Source organism: Agelaius tricolor, unplaced genomic scaffold (genome assembly GCF_023055355.1).
Source record: "Agelaius tricolor isolate 1412-34295 unplaced genomic scaffold, bAgeTri1.0.p SCAF_12, whole genome shotgun sequence".
NCBI lineage: Eukaryota > Metazoa > Chordata > Aves > Passeriformes > Icteridae > Agelaius > Agelaius tricolor.
Window position 1 is genome coordinate 9,642,435 of NW_027269272.1, and position 24,540 is coordinate 9,666,974.

The 24,540-nt window shown below is 42.1% G+C and overlaps 1 protein-coding gene across 1 annotated transcript; it reads right to left on the minus strand.

Annotated features, from left to right (window-relative positions):
- Window positions 1–518: 518 nt before the first annotated feature.
- On the minus strand, window positions 519–23,946 carry WDFY1 (WD repeat and FYVE domain containing 1). Its single transcript, XM_071437492.1, has 12 exons — window positions 23,731–23,946; window positions 17,728–17,795; window positions 16,928–17,001; window positions 15,681–15,735; window positions 14,180–14,330; window positions 11,445–11,557; window positions 9,003–9,129; window positions 7,372–7,477; window positions 5,942–6,043; window positions 5,147–5,277; window positions 4,057–4,165; window positions 519–3,362 (listed from the first exon to the last, which is right to left on the minus strand). The coding sequence occupies exons 1-12, from the start codon at window positions 23,865–23,867 to the stop codon at window positions 3,303–3,305; spliced, it is 1,233 nt and encodes a 410-aa protein (XP_071293593.1). The 5' UTR covers window positions 23,868–23,946; the 3' UTR covers window positions 519–3,302.
- Window positions 23,947–24,540: the final 594 nt, after the last annotated feature.

The window sequence follows — 24,540 nt, forward strand, 5'->3', positions numbered from 1 at the left end:
AAGGATGCTTTCCAGTTTATCTCCATCCTTTCCCTATGAGAAAGTATCCTGAAATAAGTGCAACCACCTTGTGTGGCTGCAGTTTGTGTCCTCTGTATACATATTTTAGGCTGTGCTCACCCCATCCAGCAAAATGAGCATTTCTTTGGCACCTCAGACAGTCCAAGGCATCTCAGGAAAGGATCCTGTGGTACCCTGCAGGTAAGAACCTTTGCAGAGCTCTGAAGGGCAGCCAGATGAAGCAGAGATGATGTCTGTATGAGCTGGCAAGCAGAACACAGGATAGGGTTACACATCCCCAACTGGGATCACACAGCAGTTGCTCATGTCTCAGCTCACTGGTCCATTGTGGGCCTTTGACCTGCTGCAGCTCATTCAGTTCCAACACAACACACCCAACAAGCTCTCCCAGAACCTACAATTTGTACATGGGGCACATAAAGAAAGAGCCACAGCACAAAATGCACATCATGCTTTCACAGGATGGAAAAAAAGATGGATCATCCAAATAGACTAAGTGAATATCAAGAAATATTTTATTGTACATGTAATCAAAATTTAAAAAACAGACAAGGAGGAGCAAAGGACAGATTTATCTAGATTCTCTTAACTATGTAGGGTACAGAAATACAACTAGGAAAGAATTAACACATATTAGTACCCTTTGCTCCCCTTCCCTGCCCCAATGGAAGAGGTTACACAAGCGAGATCTGTAATGCTTCAAATCAAGGCTTCTCAGTAACTGCACACTTGAGCTGACATAGCTAAGTATGTTCAGTTTGATGAGAGAATGAGTGCCTTCCAAATAGTTGTTTATAAACAAAACTACTCTCTCTTTAGTGGTTTGTGAGCATTACTCATTCAACACCAAGAGTATACTTAAAAGACTAATGATTTAGTGGCCATAACTGTCATTATATCTGAACTGACACAATCTTTAAGTATATCAATTATAGAAAATAGATTCCTTAGGCAGTAGAGAATATATTATCTAGTGGCAAAAACATAATGTAAAGAAAGAGAGGAAGTATTCACAGGGAAGGGAGTGTGTTAAGCAGGGGCACATTGAGTAATCAGAACTAAAAAAAGTTGAGTTCTGAAGTGCTAGCTGCAAAGGAGTCACACCTCAGCATTGTGGGTATGGGTTTCAGAATGTCTGGGTTGGAAAATATGGTACTCATTGCACATCTACATCAATCTCCCACCTTAACTCACACCCTAGATCCTCCTAACCTATTACAGTGGGATATTAAACAATTCTAGCACTGTAATTCATGTTCTGCCTTACATGCTGTGAGGAAGAAGGCATCTGTTCTCTTCCAGAACCAGACAGGACCAAGTCTGAAAGGGAATGCAGAGACTTCCCAGAGCTTATTCACCCCACAACACTTTCCTTCCTAGTTTAGAAGGGCGAAGGCCTTCAGAGCATAAAGCTGCAACTGTTCTTTCTCTCAACATCTTAGAAATAAGCCTTCCCAAAAAGCCTAAGCTATACAGCATGTAGGCAAAATTGAATCAAATGGGTGTGACAAGTGCTGAGTCCTGTATTGAAGGCAAGACAAGTTTTGGGATCCCCACAAAAGATGGTTTTGTTTATTCTCCAGTGGCCCAGTAAGGCCAGCAGATAAAAACTCCTCACGAAACTTCCAGAGAAGGCCCATGGAAAAGCAGACAAAGTAACAGTAACTATCATATTCTGGATTCTAATGCCCTGTGGAGACTATCAGATTTTTGGCTTAAAATGCAAGTGAATCACCATGTATTAAATGATCTTAATCTATTTCAGCCTACAGCATGGTCCAATGCAGATTATTAGTGTCAAGTTACACACCTAGGACTTGAATTCACTAACACTCATAGCACCACTTGATTGTTGCTGTAAGTAAAGACAGTCTAACCCTCAACTCTTCTGCCAGAAAGAGCATATTATCTTTGATAATTGTGTAACACCACCTATTCCAGGCCAGCTGACCTACCTTTTTTTGTCTCCACACATATTGCATTTGTTTTCAGATAAATCTTAACAGCTCCAAGCTTAAATTCTGTGACATATCACCTTAGCTTCCAAAGTTACAAAATAAATTCTTCTTTCAAGTATTCAAATGTAGGAGATTCACTCAACTGACAAACCAGTTTACTGACATTATCTCTCACTAGTTATTTCCTTTAGTGCCAACTGCACAGTCATAAAAGCCTCACAGCTCTTCTTCATATTTCTCAGCTTTGAAACAGGAAATGATCAATGTAGATATCTCAGGATTAACACTCCTAGGTGCAGGGAAAAAAGCAGCTGTTCTGTACCTCAGTAATTATTGCTCAGTTTTTATCTGTTTTAAGCAACATCAAGACAAGTATTTGAATTTATGCTGTACTTTAGCAGAGACAGGCTCCCTAACATTAAAGAACATCAGCCTTTCCACAGGAAAAAACCTCTAAAATTTAGCTGGTCATTTTTTCTTAACTGTTCCTTGTAACAAGGCAGATTTGTTTAGGTTTCCATTCTAACAAGATTACAGTTGTCAGAGTACATGGCTCATACCTGTGGCCAGTCTTTAGAGTAGGTGGGCTGCACGTTTTCATAACTACAGAAGTTTATCAGCTATGCTAAAACACTACATAAAAAGCCCAGGATTGTTTGCAGACTCACCAGCTACCTACACAGAACAGCTGTTCCACAAAAGTGATTTCACTAACAATTGAACTTGAAGACAAACACTACAAGAAAGGCAATAAAAGATCTTGTGTGATCAAAGGTTCTCTTACTATCTCATCTGAAAGAAATTACCTTCCACTTGAAACTATCTCCTCCTTCCATAGGAATAACCAAGATATCTTTTGGAGGCAATTTAGACAGTGACTGCTCAAAAACATTTCAACAGAACTGCTTTTTGGACGAGAGAATAAGTTATTTTACTATTTGCACAAATTGAATTTACTACACTCATTTTACTCTGGTAATGTTTTAGCTACAAGGTATCTGTACAAGATATATCAGCAGAGATAGCACATTGTTAACACTACATATGTAAACTGAGAGACAACAGGTCCTTCCACCCAGGTGTCATATTGCAGATAAACCATTTATGTCAGTCCGAGAGGCTGCGGAACCGCGCTTCAGCACCACGGAGATTCCCGGGGAGCCCAACAGAAAAGCTGTGCTCTACAAGGGTGACTGTCCATCCTGGAACAGCAGCAAGAGGAGAATCAAGCAACCAGTGTTTGCAGTAATATTCTTGAGGAGGGTTCCATTCATTCGGTGCATATTGCTGTACATAAGGTGCATAAACCTGCCACCAAGGAGATCAGCGGGAAGAGAACCCAGTGGCAAGGCTGCAACCAACTACTGGTGTCATGTCCCAGATCTGGAGGAGAATTGTGGAGAATTACACAGCATTAGTGTCAGACTCACAGCTCCTTCTGCAAGAGGCATAGAAGAAAAGATATCCCTGGACACAAGGTAACAACTCCTTTTTAACCTATGCTTGAGGAAAAGCTCATCAAGGGTTACAGCAGCCTTACAAACCAAAAGCCAAATTTGGGGCTCAAGAGTCTTGAACTTCTGTGTAGGCCTGCTATAACAAGTGCTACACAGTTTGTCACAAACATGCCCAGAGCCAAACAAGAACAGGATGGCACAGGCTCAGTTCTGACATGCATGGTGAATGTAGAGCCCAGGCACAGCAAGATTCTGTATCAGTCTGAACTCTATGTCACTGTCTTATAACAAGGGCTTTTAGTGGCCATGCTCCAAGCCATGGAGTTCAGAGCAAAGGAACCTGCACATTTCCTCAGGTCTGTGTCTCTGGGGCTGCTGGCAGATTCTCCTGCTGCCCATGCCTGCTATGTTTGTTCAGAGACACAACAGCTGCACTCCATACAGTGGAGCTACAAGTCATTTCCTCATTCAGCTGCAGAAGAACAGGTTAGCAAATACAATTCCTTCTTCACACAATAGATAACTTGTAGCAATACTTGTCAGGAAAAAAGGAAGAACATACAAAACTGAACTCTCTCTTAAATATCTGCTGGAAATGCAGGAAAGAGATGCAGCAATACCTTCACAATCCGGTCGCTCCCACAAGTCACCATTAGCCCTCTGGAGATGTCCATGGACATGTGTGAAATGTTGTGTTTGCCTTCATGAAAGGTTGCCAGGGAGGTACGGCTGCACAAGAGCAATTGAAATGAAAGCCAGCCATCAGATGAGGTTTCATGGCATCATTATAGCAGTGCAAAATAAACTTAAAAGAAAATTAGGTTGCTCAAGTACTAATAAATCTATTCCAAGAGCTGCAGTGACATATTAAAGGGGACAGAATTAAATTAGCAAGTCATGCTAAGGCACTGCTTGTGGTGTTGTACAGGTTTGACATTTTCTGCAGCATGACTGTTAGTAATACTAGAGCAGAAGTGGGACACAATTAATAAATACTCCTACACCCGGTTAACAAAGTCAAGTTCATTTTTCCCTTGCTGGCTACGGAAGTCAACTAGGGCACAGCATCCTACTTTTCAAAAAAAACCAACCCCAAGCAAACAAAAAGTCCCAATAATGAAAAATCCAATAACACAACAAAAAACCCCAAACACTCTCAAAAATTTCACATCTGATTACTCTGTTCATACCAAAAGAAAAGGGGTTCCTTCATTTCTAAGACAGGTTTAATAAGACAGCAAATGATGTTTAACCTGATTTGCTTGCATGGGGAAAATAATGTTGAGTTCTGAAGAACATTCCCAAAGTTTAAAAAAGTGTACATGAACTAATGCATATACGTCCTGGCAGCTGAAATGCATTGCCTGGCACCCACCTAGCAATGTTAAGTGCAATCAATAGCTTTTAACTAAACTGAAATGTTGAGACAAATATATCTCAAGTCTAGATCTGGGCTCCTGGAAAAGAAGAACTAAAAAAGGATATAAATGTTGTAATTCCATATCTGATCCAAACGCACTTGCAGAGGCAGATGGGGGATCTCTGCAGAGGCAGATGGGGGATCTCTGCCATCACAGTGCTTTCAGTCCCCAAGGCCTAACAGAGAGTCAGCTCAGTGTGTTCTGTAGCATTGTGTGTGGATGTGGAGCAAGGCCAAGGGTTTCTGCACACCAGCAGTGTTACTACAGTTTATTACTCCCTAATACTCACTCTTCATCCTTGATGGACTCAAAACAGGAATCACAGACACGGACCTGGAACTCAAATCCCATGATTGGGTAGCTCGACCGTTTGGTGCTGCACTTGCCACAAACTGCCTGCCCACATTTTCTGCAATGGTGCTTCATGGAGGAAGAAGAAAATCAACAAGTCACAATGTCACTTGACCACCATACAAGTGTCCACTGCACAACAAAAACAACAAAGCTTCTGTTTTGCAACCTGCAGAAAGCAACCTGCTAGGAAACCCCTGCTTCTTCAACCAAAGAGCAATGTCTCTGGAGTTCTGAACAGTCACTTGGATCATTTATGGATTTATCTCCATACTCTGTGTCTATCCTCTTCTCTGGCAAGCTCCTTCTGGGAGAAGGGGAAAAAGAGGCTTGAGCAAGCAACCCAGTTAAAAACATTCTGATGCACTAAGAACAGGGCCATTAGTACTTCACTGGAGTGAGCATCTACATTCTCAGTTATGGGGCGCTGTTTGCCATTTTACACAACACTTGAGGATTAGCTGTCCATAGTTCCAAAGCATGGGAACATTCAGAGAAATCCAACAGAGCACGCCTAGCACAGCCTGCTTTGACCTGTGACAGGTTTGTTGCAACACTTTCACAGAATTTGGAAATGTCCTAGCAGTGCTTAGAAGCCGTAACTTCTCAATACACCTCACTTCAAAGGAGCAAAAATACAAGAGATGAAAAGATCTACCAGCCTTAGAGGTCTTCTGTTTACATTTTGTTCAAGTGCTGAAGTACAGCTAAGCACTGAAACCAGCCATCTCACCTGTCTCAACCCTATCGTTTTTGTGTCCCACATTTGTTTGATATTCCAGAAGAAAGGTTGCTCACACTTCTGACAGGAATCACTTTCTAGCCATTGAGGAGCCTAGAAAAGAGCAGGAAATGTAAGCAATCAGAATTGTTTTCCTCCACACAACAGTCAAGGAAGTTTAAGAACCCAAAGTAAAGTCTTACTTGGAAAGATGCCCTGGTTCAGTTCTGGACATTACAACAATAAATTGCCTAGAGCATAGTACAAAGAAAGTTTAGCACAAAAGCCTCAAACCCAAGAATACAGTTACTGGTTACCTACACACCTCCTACACTTTTTAAGCCTCCAGGAATATGCTATATTACTGCCTTAATAAGAAAACTCATTCAAACACCTACGTTACTAAACCCACTGCAGGCATTCAGAGACTGCTGCTCTGGTTGTGTGGATAGCTTTTAAGGACCAGTGTAGTCCAAACTGCAGAAGCTATGAGGCAGTAATCCCCTTTAAGAAAGGGGGTGTCCAGAAGTAAATTCTGTGACTAATTATCTTTTCTACTTTCATGGGATTGCAGTTTGAAATAATTAGGAATTCATCTGCATTTTCCATCCTGCCCCCATCTTCGTTAAGCATCCCTTTTCCCACCCACACACTTTTCCTGCCATAAATGGACTAGGCCAAATGAAAATAGAGCTTTTACACATTTCAGCTCTCTCAGATACTTTAACTGAACATCCCTGAAAGAGATAGAAAGAGAGGCACAATATTTTTACTACATGGACTTGAATTTGAACATGTATATTCTATACAACTTTATACATCTCATGAGGAATTCTCCCTGAAACTGGAGGAGGAAAGCTGGAACAACAAAGCATTTTTTCTTTTCAGTTCATTTACACTGCTGACAGTAAGAAAACAAGAGCATTCTTACTTGCACCACCATGGATATGAACTGATGCAGAAAGAAAGTGTATGGCTGGGTCAATTGCTGTGTACTGAGATCTTTATAAAAAAAAAAGTTGCCTGGGGACTGAACCTCTACCTTCTGAACTGCATCTCAAAATCTACCTCTCACTTCTTTACCTGTTTTGACACAAGTTGAGAACTTATTTCAAGACTATTGAAGCACAGTCCTTTGGTTTCTTTACTGCAAGAGTTTGACTGCTTTAGATTGTTCCAGAAGCAAAGATCACAGCCATTCCAGTGAACCTGTTGCTCTCTTTGACATAAAACTCTAAGCAGTCCAAAGCACCTCCTGCACTTTTCCATTTACTACAATGCAGCACGGACAGCCATTAGAACAGAACAGGTTTCAATAATATCATTCAGCTTTAAAGTGTCAGACAACATGAGGAAAGCAGCCTGCAGAACTGATTAAGGAAAGTCACATTAGTCTCTGAAAAGGGGAAAGAAAATATCTTTGACGTATGACATGAAGTTACCTCTTCTCGGCTGATATCCATGTTCCAAACAGCAATTCCCCCATCAGCTGAACAAGACACCAGCTGCCGTGTCAGCTGGATGTAGCAGATAGCCTGCACCTTGTCACTGCCAACAAAGCACACACCAGTTACCCACAAGTCTTTAAACAAAGCTTGGTTTCTCAGCAAACCCTGATTCCTTCTCGTAAATCAAGCTACTGAGGAAGGCCAAAACTGATTTTCAGTTTGCTAAGTCCACTAAGTAGAGCTCTGAGGATGAGTGAACAAATGCTGTCACCTGAGCACTAGCCTAGCATCAGGATGTTGAGGGAGTTCTTACAGGCCTGACCAGAACACCAGAGGTACAGTTCCATGTTAACATTTGCTGGCAGTAAGCCCTGATGGTGAACTGAGTGTCAACTGACTCAGAGTGCTTGTGCAAATACTCTTCTGTGTTGGCAAGGAGAGTCACTTGTCAAAACAGAAACAACTGAATAAATAAAGAGAAATATTTGTTTCAAGGTGCTACTAAGCAGCAGGTTCCACTTTTGCTAACAAATCACAGTAAGTCAGGCTGTAGGTGCAAAGCAAAGTATGCATTCACCAATAAGACTATTTAATCCTAAAGAAAGTCATGTCAAAACAAAAGTCTGCCCTAAGAATTTAAACAAAGAATCTGACTAGTATCAAACTGCTTTGCAACATCTAAATTGAATTAAGAAGTCATTCTGCTTCTCAGAAAGAACCTAACTGTTACAAGTCTTCACCAGGACACATGAGGCAGCAGTAAGAGCAGTATAAAGTCCTCCAGTTACTTTTTTGTAACCAAGGCTCTATTTTTAATTCTTTAGCCATAAGACTAAACCCTCAAGATTTAACAGGAGTTCTAGAGCTAAGGCTATCAGTCTTGGTCAAAGGTAGATGGAGATCTATGGAATTAGACAAGAGGAGAACACACTACAAATATCTTTAAATATAAACAAAATCTCTACTACCAGTGCATTTCTAAGTAGAATATATCTTCTGTGGTGAACTGCCTGTCAGACTGAATTAGAGCCCTACATTTAAAAATGGCAGATAGTGTTGGGTGTCTAAAAATTAAGAGTTGATTGTTACAGACAACTACCTCAACTTCAGAAGAGGGGAAACATGACACTTTCTGAAGTTGAGAGACAACCCCTGAAATTTAGCCAATCAGTTATGACCTATCAGTTATCACTGACAAAGACAGGGAGAACAGGAACATATTGAAGCTTATTTTATATGCATACATGAACATGATTATACATAAAGGTTCTACCCCTCCTCTCAAAGATAACTCAGTTGCAGTATTTACAATACAGACACCTGCAATTTTTACTTAAAGGCCAAACCAGATGATTTAGGATTTTTACCCACCTTTTTCTATAAACTATTTCTGTGTTACTTCTAAACCACGGTAACATGAAGACATTAAACACGAAAAAGAAAAAAGCTTTATCAGTAAGGCCTTCCTAGTACTGATTATCCTTCTTCTCCTTCAAAGTACTCAGGATTCTGCAAAGAGTAATTTTCTCCATTTTTCACAATGATTCAAATATCTTGCCATGCTATTTAGTCTTCCTGGGACTGTGTGTCCATTACAGGATGAAAAATAAGACTCCATTACATACTGGTGTCCCTGGAGCAGCAGCGTTCTCCCCTTCCTTCCACCAATATCCCACATGATAATGCTGTGGTCAGAGGCACCTGAGAAGAGCAGCCTTTGGACAGGATCCCACCACAGGGAAGTAATGCTCCCTAGGAGAGAACATTCTGCAGTTAGATGTAAGGGACTGGCTCCCCAACACAGTGATGCCCTCCTGGAGCATTCAAGTGAAACCTGAGGTCCTGCCTTACACCAGCAACATATTGGAAGCCTTAAGGCAAAGGAAACATCCAACAGCAAAGTGCAGTCCTGACAGAGTGGCAAGAAGTACTGGACAACTGAACAGATGTCCCTAAGAAGACAGATATAGCATAAGCCAGAAAGTCTGAGTTCTACCCTTTCTATTTAGGAAGGTGATTGTAAGAGTTGCCAGGCTGCCACATGAGCTTTGGAAGATAGAAGCACCAGCAGCTGCCAAGCAGAAATCACTATCTACAACACAGTGAGGTGCTTGGTCAGTGGCTGCAGCGCAGCTCGCACTGTTCTCAGCTAAAGCTACTCCCTCACATAACCACACAACCTTAAAATAGCTGGACTAAGAAACAAAGTGAGAACTTCACTGCTGTTAGCAAATCTGCCACCACTCACTAAATTACAAAACTAGATTTCAGAAGGCCCAGTGCAACTGTGAATTAGGGATAGAAAGAAATGAGTCATCTGACAGTAGCAGCCTTATACTGAACCCATACCCATGGTAACGTTGCCAGTACACTACAGGAGTAATTTTGTTACTCATGCCACCTATAGTTGTGAAGTTGGGACATTTTATTTCCTTGCAGAAATCCTTCCATTGCTCAATTGTCATCAAAAGCCTTGTTAGTCCAAAACCAAGATGATGAATGGTAATTAGAGCCCAGATCAGTTCTTTCCAATGCTCTGAAGCAAGAGATTTTTTTTTTTTGCCTCCTTTAGGGCTATGCTGTTTTCAGACTGACCCATTTGGAAATAGCATGTGCACCAAAGAGGCATTAACTTTGGGTATTATCTCAGCATTACACAGAGCAGGCTGTTATGCATGGTGAATTCTGGAAGCTGAGAACAAACTCTGAAACCATTTAAATTGCAAAGCAACTGCTTGCTTATGAAGTCACATTTAGCAAGAGCTAGAAAGCAAACAAGACTTTTAAATCAGACTTTTAAAGTCTGTCAAACACAACTGCACTCAAAGGAGAATTAGATGCCATTTAAGTTTAGAGTTACTAGATCTCGAGAATATTACACAAATATGGTGGAGAAAAAAAAGTTACACGTAATCTGATTTGCTTTAAAAAAATAAATGAAGGAAAGAAGTTGAAATAAATAGTACAATACCTGTTTAAGAAAAATCTGTTTCTGCCCCTGAAATAATTTTTTATGGTAGCTCAATTCTTGTTTTAAGGATCACAGTCCCCATTTGGAAATATATGAGCCAAAGGTGGCTGCTGTGTGGACAGCACTGCTGAAGCTGGTGCTTGGAAGCCCATCACAACTCAAGAGACAGAACATAACAAGAAAGCACCACACAGACATACTGCTTTAGAGTAACTGTAACATCTACCAAGAAGTTGCATTTGAACACAGACCAGTACAAAAGTATACAGAGGCAAAGGAGTCTCTAGGGCCAAGAGAATTATTTTGTTCTAAACTGAAACAATCTGAAGTTCTCCTTGAAAGCAGAAGAGACATTTATCACTTGAAAATCTCAACTTGCCTCCTGCATTCAAAACCAGCTGTATCACTTTACAGTCATCTGTAGATCAGGAGTCTACCCAGCTTTAACAAAGCCTACTCTATACCTCCAGCTGTTAAACAAGGCAGCCTTTTCCAGTGGGTCAGAGACTCATGACCCAGTAGTTCATCCCTACCCACATGCAAACTGTCAGCTGATTTGAAAGTTGCAAATACCACATGGGAAAAGGCATTCTCTTGTTTATTTTTCTCAGCACATTATTAAGTTACACATTATTCTGTCATTCTTGCCTTAATCATTACAGCAGACAGTAGCTCTGTATTATGTTATGGACCACCTGATTCTTCATTTGATATAAGGACTTCAGCTGCTCTGTAGAGGATGAGACATTTGCCTTAGACTAGGCAGTTTCTCTAATGCTGAGACTAAAGCTTTTAAAGGTGGCCATCTAGTGGATAACTTGTGTTTAACTGAATGCATATGTTTACTTTTGTTTTTCAGCTACAATAAAAATACCTGTAGGTATTTATAAGGCTAAGATTTGCCTTCAGCAAGTATGTTTGTTCTTTAACAGGAAGTCAAGTATAACTTTCAACAGCTTATGATAACCACTGCCCTGGACTGGTTTTTCATCCAGTATCTACCCTAAGAGGCAGATATGCAACTGACCATCTCACCCCAAGTTACAAAGAGGTACTGTACTGGGAGAGGTGGCTTTAAGACAAAGAGTTACTTTACCTTCATGCCCTTTAAGGGTTGTGATAACTGAACAGGTATTCTGCTCCAGCTTCAGAAGAGTGATCTGTCCAGAATAATCACCAACAAATGCATGCTGAGTTTCATGATCATATCTGAACACCAGTCAAGGAGAAGGTTCACATGTTCAAAGAGTATTTTACATGACTGAAACAATCAGCTACAGAGGTGAAAAAAATTGGGAAAGAACATTTTAATACGCCAGATAAATATTTACATAATTACTTTTAAAGTGGTTGGAGACTGTAATAAACCTTTTTGATTCCTTTCTTCTCATCACACTTCCCTACACATTCCAGTAAAACTGTACAGAAAATAAGACAAGAGTTTTAGAAAGCCACTGGAGAAAGCCATGAGATAATCCATGCCCTAGTTTAAGGCAAGCCAAGTAGCTTCAGGCCATTTCTAGCAGCTGTTTACAGAACACACTCATGGCTGTTTACAAGATGCCAAAACTCATCAGGCTACTTGCTGCAGTGCAGAGCTCTCTGCAACTATGAGGAACACCTCACTGGACACTGGGCTGCATTCAGTCTTACCTGGTATCTTCTCCAATAAACCCTTCATTTTCTAGCACGGTTGTAGTTGATATCTCCAGGAGAGGAAAACCAAGATACAAGGATGCTGACCCTCCACAACAAGTTCACCTTACAGTGGAAGTACACCCCCAGTGTTCCAGCTACTGCCAAGGTGAGGCTGTCTCATTTCTTGTCCTGTTCTCTGGACTTTCCAGTTTACCAGTGCAGGTTCTTGAGTGTGGTATTGAAAACTGACCTAATTTCAGAAAGGATTCTGTCAGTTAACACTGAGATCAAAGCCACACTGATCCATTAACAAGGTGGCACATTGGGCAAAAGCGTTACACCTCATAAGAGTTCTGATACTTGGTTATTGCCACGATGCAACTATGAACTCCAGAAACCAAAGCATGGCAAGTCAATGGAACTAGATGATTTGTTGCTTTTAGAAGACTTTTGTTATTCAGAATATAAGCAAGAGCTTTGAAAGACCCATGCAGCTGATAGCACATAATCCAAGAGCTGTGTATAAAGTTAGGTGTCCTCCTTGAACCACACAGAAACACAAGTTGCATCTAGAAAAGTAGCCCCTGGTATCCAACAGAGGCCAACTTCAGGACAGTCTACCAAAAAGCCCACCACCCTAAGTGAAAATGCAGAGGCTCTGCCATCTGATGACATTCCAAAGTCTCTTAAGCCTTCAGGATCATGAGATAAACAATTTGCTTTCAACAAATCCTCTAAGTCCCTGAACATGTGATCTTTTCTTCATCCTGAAGTTCAGGCTTGCCTTATCCCCACTAATCTAGTAGAGAATAGGCACTCTGCTGTGTTTTTCAGAAGCTTACACATAGGATCACTAACAAACAATGTTCTAAGGAACTTCCTGTTGGGAGGCCAAGCACCTGGTACACACACCAGCAAGCTGGTTCTTCCTAACACAAATCCAAAGAGAGATAAATTAAAATGGATTTTCAAATGTCAAGTTCTTCAGTGGAAATTTATTTTTATATTGATATAAAAGGTCATATTCTTTTCTCCATTTTAATAATAAACTGTGTCATTATTTGCCATAGCATTAGCTATAGAAGCCACTGAATTCAGTGAGACTCAGACTGTTCCCCAGACTGCTGTGAGCTGGTCTCCAATACACACACCAGCTTTAACCTATTCTGTGCTGCATTCAGCTGAGGTGAGCTGCACATGGAATGTTTTGTGGGACACAACTCCCCTGGACTCTAAAACAGAGCAGCAGTACAACAGTACAAACCTGGCAGTTTTTCACTCAGTAAGGCAGGGTCTGCACAGATGGGAGACCTCAGAAGGACAGACATGCAGCTGGCAACTGAGTTTTCCTCCCAGCTTCTTACCAGGACATAGGTTACAGCCACTCTAGAGAGGGCTTCATGTTTTCAAGAGATGATGTTGACCTGTTTCAGTTTTTTAATCTTGCTACTTCTAAAACATTACTGCCATTAAACCTCATACAGCAACCAATACCTTCAATTACTGTCTGGCCACATGTAAACTGCCACCTTTAACAAGTGCTAAAAAAACAGTTTTAGTTTAGTTTGCTTTCAAAAGCTTTGATATGTGAACTACCTTTGAAGCTATTGGGCTTGTAAGTCTTTTACATAGGGTAAAGAATGTCCTGAAGTACTTACAGCTGAATAGACAGAGTGCATAAGCTGCAAATGCTGCAGTTAAATATAGTTTACAGAAAGTAAATTGTACACAGACAAATTACTACTGGTGAATAAAGTTTCAATGTACCTGGTAGCTTAAAGATAGAAAAGATTAACTTGAGCAAAGACAGAAAAATTAAAGCAGTCCAAAGGGTTTCATGATGTTTTACGCTCTGGAAAGACTCAAAGACACACTGGCATCTGTTGAACAAAGGCACTTGCCCAGGAGGTCTGTGGGCCATGCTATAGATACTGTCACTGCCACAAGATGCTACAGACAGACACCTCAAAATTATGAACTAGTACAGACTGGGATTTCTGCAGCTCAAGGTCTCTTCTGCTATCTAATAACCACTAACAGAAATAAAGGTAAATAATGAGAATAAGGATTAGCAGACTTGCAAGAGATGCCATGGATATCTAGCTTTTATACATGGAAAGTTGGGAACAAATTAAGGCAAAGGAACAAAGTAGTCTTCCATTTTCAGGGTAGCAATCATTTTTTAAAGGATACTGTAGACATGAGGCCCAAGAGGTGAAATAATGTCTCCCCAGCATGCTCCCACTCCTGGTGCACATCCAGCTGATACACTTGTCATGACCTGTGCTGATAAGCCACTCTGATGCCAGGCAGAAAGTAATAGCAGACACTCGATTCTGGTGAGCTGCAACAAGAAAGAGATTCTGGCTATTTTCCCCCAAAATCCAAGTGCTGTGTACTTCCATTCTCATTCAGACAGACAGAGGTTGAAGATGATATCCAGGCAATGCCCCAGGGAGATTTTTCATCATTATATTATACTTGCATCTTGGCTGAATGAAAAGGTTCCCATAGTTCTGTTTAGGATTTGCCTGCTGAATAGCTCAAATGAACCAAACCCATCACTCAGCTGATGTAAGCCTTTCCCCAGAGAGAGAGAAGCTGAGTTCAGCCCAGATACCCAAGGTTAAGGAACAAGCAAACCCTCAGCTTCCTCTAGCTAACTCAAGACTTCTGGGGAGTAATGCAACACATCTAAAACCTTGAATTGCTTTACTAAACCCATCTTTTCCTAACTCCAGAGAGCTATGCTCACATTTATATTTCTAAGCACCTGAAAGGATATCTAGTCCATGGCATTCAAACTGTTTCCTGTGACAGAAACCAAATCCCACCCAGCTTGGTTGAGAATGCTGCCACTAAGCAAGAAGTTACACATGCTTCAGAAAGAAGCTTCCCCTGCCCCACAAGATGCAAGTACTTCCCTTGACTGAACTGTCAAATCATCTCCCTTAGGATAAAGGGAGGTTTTGTTGCTTTTAGAACAAGGTCTTTTTCTCCCAAGCAAGACCATTGCTTCTGTTGGTGTCAGGGAGCCACAAGACAAACTGCACTTTGTTTTGCTACATAATCTGCAGTCTTTGACAGCTTCCTTCAGGCCTTTCACATTAATATGCCAATTTTAACCAACAATTGAGTTTTGTATTTCTATAAAGGATGTGTATAGACAAATGCTGAAATTAGTATCTCTATAAATATTAGAACAATCCAACAAACCCTGTCTTCCACATATTGGAAAAATTAGCTCTTTTTCATCCTTAAGGTTGCTCTCCTAAGGTGACAGAGAAGGTACAGACTCTTACCTTGAGCTAGGAGTAACCAAGCACATTGTTAAAAGAAGTAAGGAGAGAAACTGCAAATACCCAAATCACCTTTATAAAGCTCTTGCACCAACACTCATGTAGTACAACTACTCCAGCTGAAGAGCAAAATCCAAGCTTACTAGTTCTGGCTCATAACACTGCAGGCTACTGATGCAGTGAACTTAATGATCATGACTACAGCTTGGACTCAGCTGTCTGACAGAACACTCTTCTTATGGCAGTTATCCCCCAACTAAGTGACCAACTGTAAGGTCAGTCAGAATTAAAACAATTCTGGATTTGATTAATCTGTGACTGTGTCCAGTCTCCCAAGCATTGTAGATACTTTCCCTTTACACAAATGTTAGTGTAGATAGTGGTTAACTCTTTACCTGGATAGGTCTTCACAAAGTTCATCTTATTAAAGTCCTCAGAAATATGAAACTCCTAAAAGCAAAGGGAAATTGTTAGAAGATACCACAGTGGCATAAAGCAACACTGATACCCAAAAAGGAGCAGTAACCTCACAGACCAAAATTTGCATAGCAGCAGTATATCCCACAAAAAACAGGCAGCTTCTCAGGCTGGAGCAAAGCACACTGAAATACCAACTGTAAATTAAGGTTTTAAGTGAACTGAATTTTCAACAGGGAACATCCTTTCAGAACTGAGTTTACTGAAGGGAGGTAATAGAAAGAGATAAGATCTCATTTGTCCTCAGCAGGAGCAAACAAAACTATCTTGTAGTACTTAAGATTTGCATGCTTGTGACTTCACAATGGACAGGTTTAAGTGACAGTGTTCTTTATTTGATCCATTAGACTTAATGAAATTTTAGAAGTCTCAGCTTGAAATTTCCAATAGTTATCACTAGAATTCTCTGGAGTTCTTTGTAGGCTATTCATAGCAGTTATCTGTAGAATCACTCTTTATGACACTCATGCAGTACCCTGGCTCCTTATGGGGCAGTTATTATTTTGACCTTACTTTCATAAAGAAAGGAAACTATTAAAGCATCTGAGAGTCACAAGATTTCCCTCCTTTACCAAGGGGGGAAAGAATAAAACCCAGTTTCTGTTCTGCCAAGTGTATGCTCTCCAAGACAGGGACAGCAACTACAGCAAGAGTATACAAAGAGAGAAGAAAGAATTCCCAGCAAGAAAGGAGATGAACCCAGCCTCTTATAATTTTAGAGCTAGTGTTGAAATTTCTACATCATAAAAAGATGTGCAGCAAGCAAATCCAGAGATGTGAGCATGGCAGGATACAGACAGATCCATACTCCTGGCCAGGGGCAAACCAACTGCAGTTCACAACCCCTGTCAGAGCACCACCATGGCACTCTGCCCAGCTTACTGTACTGCCCTCAAAACATTTCCTTGGCCAAGTGAAATTGTTTGGGCCCACTGCTGCACTAATGGCTCAAGGCCTTGAAGCTACCTGGCTCACAAGTAGCCAGAAGAACCTTTCCTTTGCAGTCCTCCCACACATCTCAGCTGAGCTGCCAAGAAGCTCAGCCATTTAACAGTAGCTGCATTCCAAAATGAATGGAAAGAAAACAGACTATCAGCTGCCAGCAACACATGGACAATCTGAGCAATTCTAACCTACATTCAGAAGAAAAGTCACAACAACTTACCATGATAGCTCCATTATCCTGGCCAACAAAAATCCGTCTGCTGTCATGATGATAAGCCATGGCAGAACATGGGGCTGTCAAAAAAGCAAGTACATCACAATATTTAAATAGAGGTATTAGGATACACATGACTTTAATAAAAGTCAATTCTTTCACTCGGGACAAAAGCTGTTTAAGCAGTTTGACAGAAACTAGTCTGCCTAGCTACCATCCCTTGGAATGACAGTTCAATTCCCACATGTGAAGCTGAGGACAGGAACATGACTACTGTAACTCAGATATACCAACAGGAACCATATGCAAACCTGATGTCCTGCCACAAGGTGCAACTCAGCAAGAGGAATTTTACACATGCTGAAAGCTGAGCTAACAGCAACAGCTGGTTACACCTAAGAACTTGAGCTCACTAAAATTATCTCAAATGCAGCCCTGAAAGAAAAAAATGCACCCCTTGGGAAGCTGAGAGTATTCTTACATCTCAACTGTCAGCTAGTGGTTAGAAAAGCTCACTTAACAGGCAGACAAGTTATCTGCCATCATTCAGGCACCTCCAGCTGCACATCCACAATGATTTACCTGGTGAAGGATGTGGTTCTGACAGAACACTGCCACAGATCTCATCCACCATGCAGCTAGTTTTAAATCAAAGTCTGAGCTAGATTTGCTGCAAAGCTCCCAAAATCAAGATCATTGAAGGAACCCAGCTCTTGGGGAAATGAGAAGGAGGTATTCCTACACAGCACAGCTCCAAACCCCATACTATGCCTGGCCACCACTTCCAACACCCATGTTGTACTTACATGCCATGGTGTGATAGATGCTGGGCCAGTACTGCCCACTGTCCCTCTTCAGCCATACTCGGATTGTCCTGTGCCATGGAAGAGCAGGGAGAAGCCAGCTGTAAGTGCATCATGCCCTACATCTGAACCTCTGCATTAGTTATGGGTCAGCTCCACTGCCCTCAGCTTTTGTGCTACTCAAATATAGTAGAGGAACAACATAACAGAAATAACAGCACTCAAATACTGCTCTAACATAACAAGAACACTGGCACTAAGAATAGGCACCCTTGGATTTGGAAAAGTTTTCTTTAAAACTATTTATACATGGAGTTTCAATAGCATGAAATGGAAATATTATTTCAGCTCACCTCAGAAATTGCTACAAATTGCATCCCTTTACCTCCTTCTTGGCTCTGGCTGATATAAGTCAAATTCAAACTACAGAAACTTTCTATCTTCAGCAGAGCTAACCACAGTTTGTTTATAGCAGATTGAGTGTCTGATACATTTTTAAAAAATTGCAAATAATTTCTTATGGAAGTCCAAACTTTTAAATTTTTACAGCATCTCTGTGTAACTCACCCTTCAGCAAGCCAGATAGTGAATATTAAGAACAGAAGCATCTCATCTTCTAGAACACCACATTAGTGACACCTCCATCCCCAAATATGAAGAATCCATAGAGGACAGTATATCTAACTCAGTATTATTTCCTCTAAGCCATGCCTCTAATCCCTCATGCAGGAATGCAAAGGACAAGCAACATTAGTGGTTGTTGGTTTGCACTGCTTCCCTGCCCTAAATATGATCAGGATTGATGAGCTAGTCAAACATTAACTGAAAAGCTGACAAGATGGCTTGGACAGCATGCCAAGATTCTTTATAGAATTGGATTTAGTCTGCAACCTTCCAGAATCATCTCCTAGAAGGAAAGGATAAGTGGTCTTGTGAGCATTTAGCATTACACTACTCTGATGGCTGTCAAATCCTGGGAGGAGGGATGTAAGGGCATCAGCAAGGAAGTGGAAAGTTATTGTCAATCACAAGCATTCCTACAACAGACACATTGAAGGGACTCTACATCACAATGTCAAGAGCACACATGTAGACAGTGTTAAGGTTAAGTCCTCTTGAAATTTCATCTCCAAACCATTGTTTGCCTTTTTGTTACTGTTTAAATCCAACCTCCTCATTCTTAAATGTTCTGTAAATATATGTACCTGGAAACACTGTCAAGAGGCTTCACTGAGATGTGGTGTTCTATTACTGTTAGCTAATAAAAGTTCTGGTACTCAGAATTCTCTGGAAAAGTACTAGGGGACTGATTAGTTAGACATCATGGAGGATCAACAGTAAAAAGTTTAACAAAAAGAGCACAGGAGGGGACCAGTGTCATGCACCACAATCACAAGAACTTTTGAAAAGTTTTACTGCTCAAAATACAACAGTAGCATTCTAATTTTGCAATCCATTTTAAGGATTTTCTTTAAAAGACCACTCAAAAATAAAGCAGACAATGCCCACCCTTAATGAACTACTTTTTGAAAACTTGAAAGCAATACAGGTGAGCATACACTCCCCAAAACAATTTTCAGCTTTTAAATCAAGTTACTTTTTGATCAGTTTAGGGGCATGTGTACATTGGTCTAGTAATTATTAGTCACTAAATATTTTGCATGAAGACTGTCTCTTAAAAGCTATCATTTCCTCTTTACAATAATCAACAGCCTACCTTATATCAGTGAGTCACCACTTCAGAAGAGCAGTTGCTATTTCTTGGTAGCACAGAATATGGGAAAAACAATGTTTTCAAATCATTCTAATGATGCCAACCTAATAGCACCGGTTAGCACCTATGCACCTTCATCAGCTTTTTAACTTGCTTTTTAAAGCAGCTCCATCATACTCAAACTGTTCTGAACATCTCAGATGGTGGCTTCCATCCTTACTAATTCAATTCTTCACTTCTAGGCAAAGCCATGTAATCATCTTTTATTTTTAAAAATTACATGATAAGTTATCATGGTGATCAAAACCACACATTGGTGATTTTTCAAAAGCAGACTTAGCTTCTTCTCAGTATTGTGGTTAACTGTACTGAACTAGAATAAAGGAGGCAAAGATTTGTTTTTTCTAAGAAATTATTTAATGGGAGTATAACTTCTGTGTTGATCATCAATGGTACAGCCCCTCAGTGAAGTTGAGAGCCTAAGCAAATAGCTACAAGAGTTAGCAAAATTAACTTCTGAAAGCTTCTTATTTTGGTTTAAGTAAGATTTAGACTCTGCTCGCCTCATGCTTGCAAGATAAGCTGTCAGACAGCTTTATATCTAATTATATAAAGCTCTGACTGAGCAAAATTTGAAGAGATCATTTCACAGTAGTCAGCAAGTGACCTCGGCCAAAATGCCACTTCTCCCTGATTCTCCCTCCTACAGACCTGGTTTTGTGATGCATCTCCTTATGTTGGGACAAATTAATTTGTGAAATACCAATTCTTAAAGGACTAGAGAAGTCCTCCAGTAATGCTGCTCCCACAATCTCTTTCAACCACTCAATTGTTATGTCTTTGTTATGACAACTGCCTTAGAGTTTTCAGCACTTTCCTCAAAACTTGGTCTTTATTTAATGAAGACTCCTGGGCTCAGTACCCAAGAAGAACTGGCTACCACTCACTTCTCCTTAAGCTCCCTACTAAGGGCCTAGAAAGACACAGGGTTGTTTGACAGCAGTCTCAGTAAGGATGTAAAAATGCTGAAACTCATAAACCCAGAGATAGATGCAGACTTTCAAAATTCTAGACTCATGTCTCTGAGAGTGGCAGGAGGAAGCAAAACATTTTTTAAAAATATTAGAAATTACCCCCAAACTTCCCTATCATTCAGTACTGAACCAGAAGCTGCTTTCAGCTGGCAGCATGCACATTTATAGAAGCACAATTCAAAGGGGTTTTGGCATAGGATTTTTTAACGTAATATAAAGAAAGACACTCAAAAGTCATCTTCAAATAATACTGACTGCGGCATGACCAATTTCTGAGAGTTTTTATTGTTGCAATCACCCTTTCATTCAGAGAGTGATTGAGAGCAGTGACAGTGCTGTGCTCCAACAGTGTTTGTGCTCCTGCTGCACCAGCTGCCCTCTGGAAGCCAACAGCACAGGCACCAGGGAGGGAGAATGATGGAAGAGCAAGAGCCAAATCCAGCCCTGTTACAACACCAGCACTGCTGCAGGCTACTACACACCTACACCAGCCCTGTTCCCAGCACTGCATCTTCCTAACTCCTTCAAACCACCATCAACCACTGGCAGCTTTTTCCTAGCACGAGCAGAACACTGCCTCTTTCTGGTAGCTTAAATCAAAAATATTTTTACTGTTATCAACCTTGTTCCCAAAACAGCATTAGGAATCTGGTTTAATCACAGTGCAATGGAAGCTCAAAGACACAGCTGACAGTTTTTATCAAATTTCTGTTAAAACTAAACCATGTTTTGACCCAATATTTAAGTTTCATAAGCAAAAAAAACAGCGAAAGCCAACACTGTACTTTAAGCAGCTACTGATGGTCACCAAACAGCAGCATTGAAATGTGCCAGTGACTCCAGAGCTCCTGTGAGCCTGTAGTAAATACACGACTTTTGTCTTGCATTTAGGGTCTTGTACACAGCTGATCATCCCTCAGCATTCCAGCTGCAGCTGGGAAACACTCCTCCTGCCTTAGCTGTTTGTCTGCTGAGGGACACACTGCAACAATTCCCAGCATTGTCTTGCAGCCAGGGTCAGACAAGATGCCAACAGGGACACAGAGTTAATCATCCTTTTTAGATAAGTTCTGAGAAAGCTTCCCAGATGGCAAGTGTCCTGCTGAAAAATCCGATTGGGAAAATTAACTCTTTGTCTCCTGCAGGTATTCTTGTTTCTTTTTTCCTCTTTAAAACTTTCTAAAAAAATCATAGAATTTTGTTGGCATTCACAGAACTACTACGAAATATTTTGTATCCTCTGAAAAAGTAAAACAATTACTTTTCATTCTAGGAAATATAATTTAAAATAGGAAGAGCTACAATGAGTAGCTCTAATGAGAGAATAATCTACAACATTCCCAGGGAATGTTTGTGGACCAATGTTTTCCTCACTACCCAACTTGTAAACACATTCCTCTGACTGGTTATTATGAAATACTTGACAGCCTTAGCTGCATTAAGATGCAATAAAAAAAATACTTTAGCCCTGCTCTCAGTACACACAGCAGCTCTTGTGCTCCTTGTACTCTGCACTTTGCTGCCAGGAGCATAAGCAGTTAGGCAGCATTAACACCTACACCCCCCTTGTAGCAAGCAAACAGGGGAGCACTGTTTGACAACATGCTGAGCTGTAGGTGAAAGCTCTGATGTACTGTAGGAGGTATCCCAGATTAGAGGAAATACAGGTTTCTGAAAGTTTAAAGATTTAATTTCTCACAGTAAGGTGGATTCAGCCAAGTCCACAGACTCACTTGGAAATTACACACATCAAAGGTGGGTGGTGGCCTCTCTCTCCTTGCACAGGTCTGCATCTGACCTCAAAACTTGCCCAGATAAAGATGCAGCTCCATCCTTGGCTCTTATCAGCAGTCTAAGCATGCAGACTGCTCAACCTTCGGCATTAGACCTTGAGTTTAAATGCTGGCACTGGCTGCCACAGGCAAGCCTATACCATGAAACTCTGTGAATGCTGAACCCTGATATGGAGTCTTAAAAATCATTATTTCCTCTTGTCTCCTTCAGGAAGCTCATCAAAGCAAACTAAACACAAACACAAACATTCACACCTAAGTGACTGGAATGAAAGAAAGCTGCCTATTCCCATCCAAAAGCTGTTATCCAACATGTACTGCACAAAGCCATCTCCATAGGAAGGGATGACACAAACCAACTAGACACCTGATTTGTTTGCACTTTTTGACCTAAAAATAAATGCCAGAAAACCCAGTTCAGATAACACTGTTCCTCTGCTGATTTTCTGCACTCATACCCTCCTACTTCTCACAAGGTCAAGCTTTACAAACAAAAAGTCATGCAAATATTAATGCAAATTTAGTTTTATAAGTTTTATGGTATAACAGTAAGATTATACCCACACCAAGCTACATCTCAAAGAATGCACTTTTGTACTTTTAAAAGTTCACCGTTGCTTCAAATGGAGCCACAGTTTCTTAAGGAGCATCTCCCATCCCTCTTTACATTTAAGTGTCACTTTCCACATGGCACAGGTGAAATTCCATCTCTCATTATACACTGCAGATCCCTCACCACTTTCCTGACCACAACCCTCTGTACTACCTACTTCCTCATTTCCACTTTCCTTTCATCTAAGTAACTGTTTACCGACATTACAGCTTCTGTGGCAGACGAGCCAGTGCCGAGAACCAGTGTTAGACTGTGAAGACACCTTCCCTTCCAAGCAGAAAGCGCCGTGCACAGCAGCTCATCACCTCCTCTCCCCTCGGATCTGCCAACTCACTCCCTGCGGGGCTTCAGCCAAAGGGAAGCAGGTTTAGGACCCGCACACCGAGCCACCGGAACGGGCTCGTTCCTCTGGAGCAGCTCGGGAAGCTCCAACTCTCCCGACGGGCAAGGGAAGCAGCGACACACTGCAAGCGGTTCAGGCAGTAGAGCGGAAGGCCGAAGGAAGCACACTCCCTGACTCCTGGTTCTGCCCGTGAGCTCTGCAGGATCCACTCACACACAGGGGCAGAGGCTCCGCAGGGCCAGGACAGCGCGCACGGAGCACGGCAGCTTCTCCCCGCCGGTGGGAAAGTGTCAGCCCCGCGTCCCGCACCGGGCCGAGCCGATCCTCCCTCACAGCTGAGGGCATCTTCCTCCCTGGAACGCGGCTCTCCTTACGGCGGCAGGCACGGAGTCCCCGCGCCTCCCGGCAAAGGCACAGCGCACACCCGCATTCCCGTGAGCACCTCCCGCTGCCCCAGCTCCCAGCCCCGCGGCCCAGCCCTGCCCGGCGGGGAGCGGGCCCCGGGTCACCTGTCCTCGCCGGCCGTGATGACGCCGTCCTCCTTGGGGATGAGGAGCGCGGCGCTCACGGCGTCCTGGTGGCCCTCGACCTTGCTGAGCAGCACGGGCCGGCGGCTCTGCGGCCGCGAGTGGATCTCGGCGGCCATGGCCCGCACGGCTGCGCGCAGCGGCGCCGCCCCGCCGCGCCGAGCAGTCCCGAGTAGCGGCGCGGCCCACGCGCGCCGCTGCCGTCACGGGCGGGGCGGGCCGCCAGCCGTAGTGACTGGAATAGAAGGGCTCGGGCCGTATTTCATGGAAGAGCGGAGAAATCAATCTGGCGGTGGGGGCTCCGGCCGCCCGCCCAGGGCGGAACGTGTGCCCTCCGCTGTCCCCGGGCTCAAACACGCCTTGCTGTGGCTCTCCCGTGGGCTCTGTCCAGGAAAAGTCGTCGCCGTGCCCCCGGCTGAAGGAGCCCAGTCGCTGCCCGTCCCCGCTGGCATGGGGCCACCGTAAGGCAGTAGAGGAAAGGCTGCTCCCCCTCGGGTAATTAACGGAGGATATGGGCTCAGGCAGGACGTGTAGTCACAGGAAATACATTAGCTCCTTTCTGTCTGTTAAAGCAGCTGTAATCCTTCATCCTATAAGTTCTTAAGCAGCTGGGTTGTGCTGTTATTTTCTCTGTGTTCACTGCATGGGAATGTTGGCCACGTAGCTGGGTAACCAACAGCAGAATTCCTTCCCTCGGTGCTTGGTTTTTGGTCTTATATCTAAATACTAGCTTTTGGATGTAGCCAACACACGTTAGGTTTAACTGAAAATGCCCAGACAGAGATGAGCTCC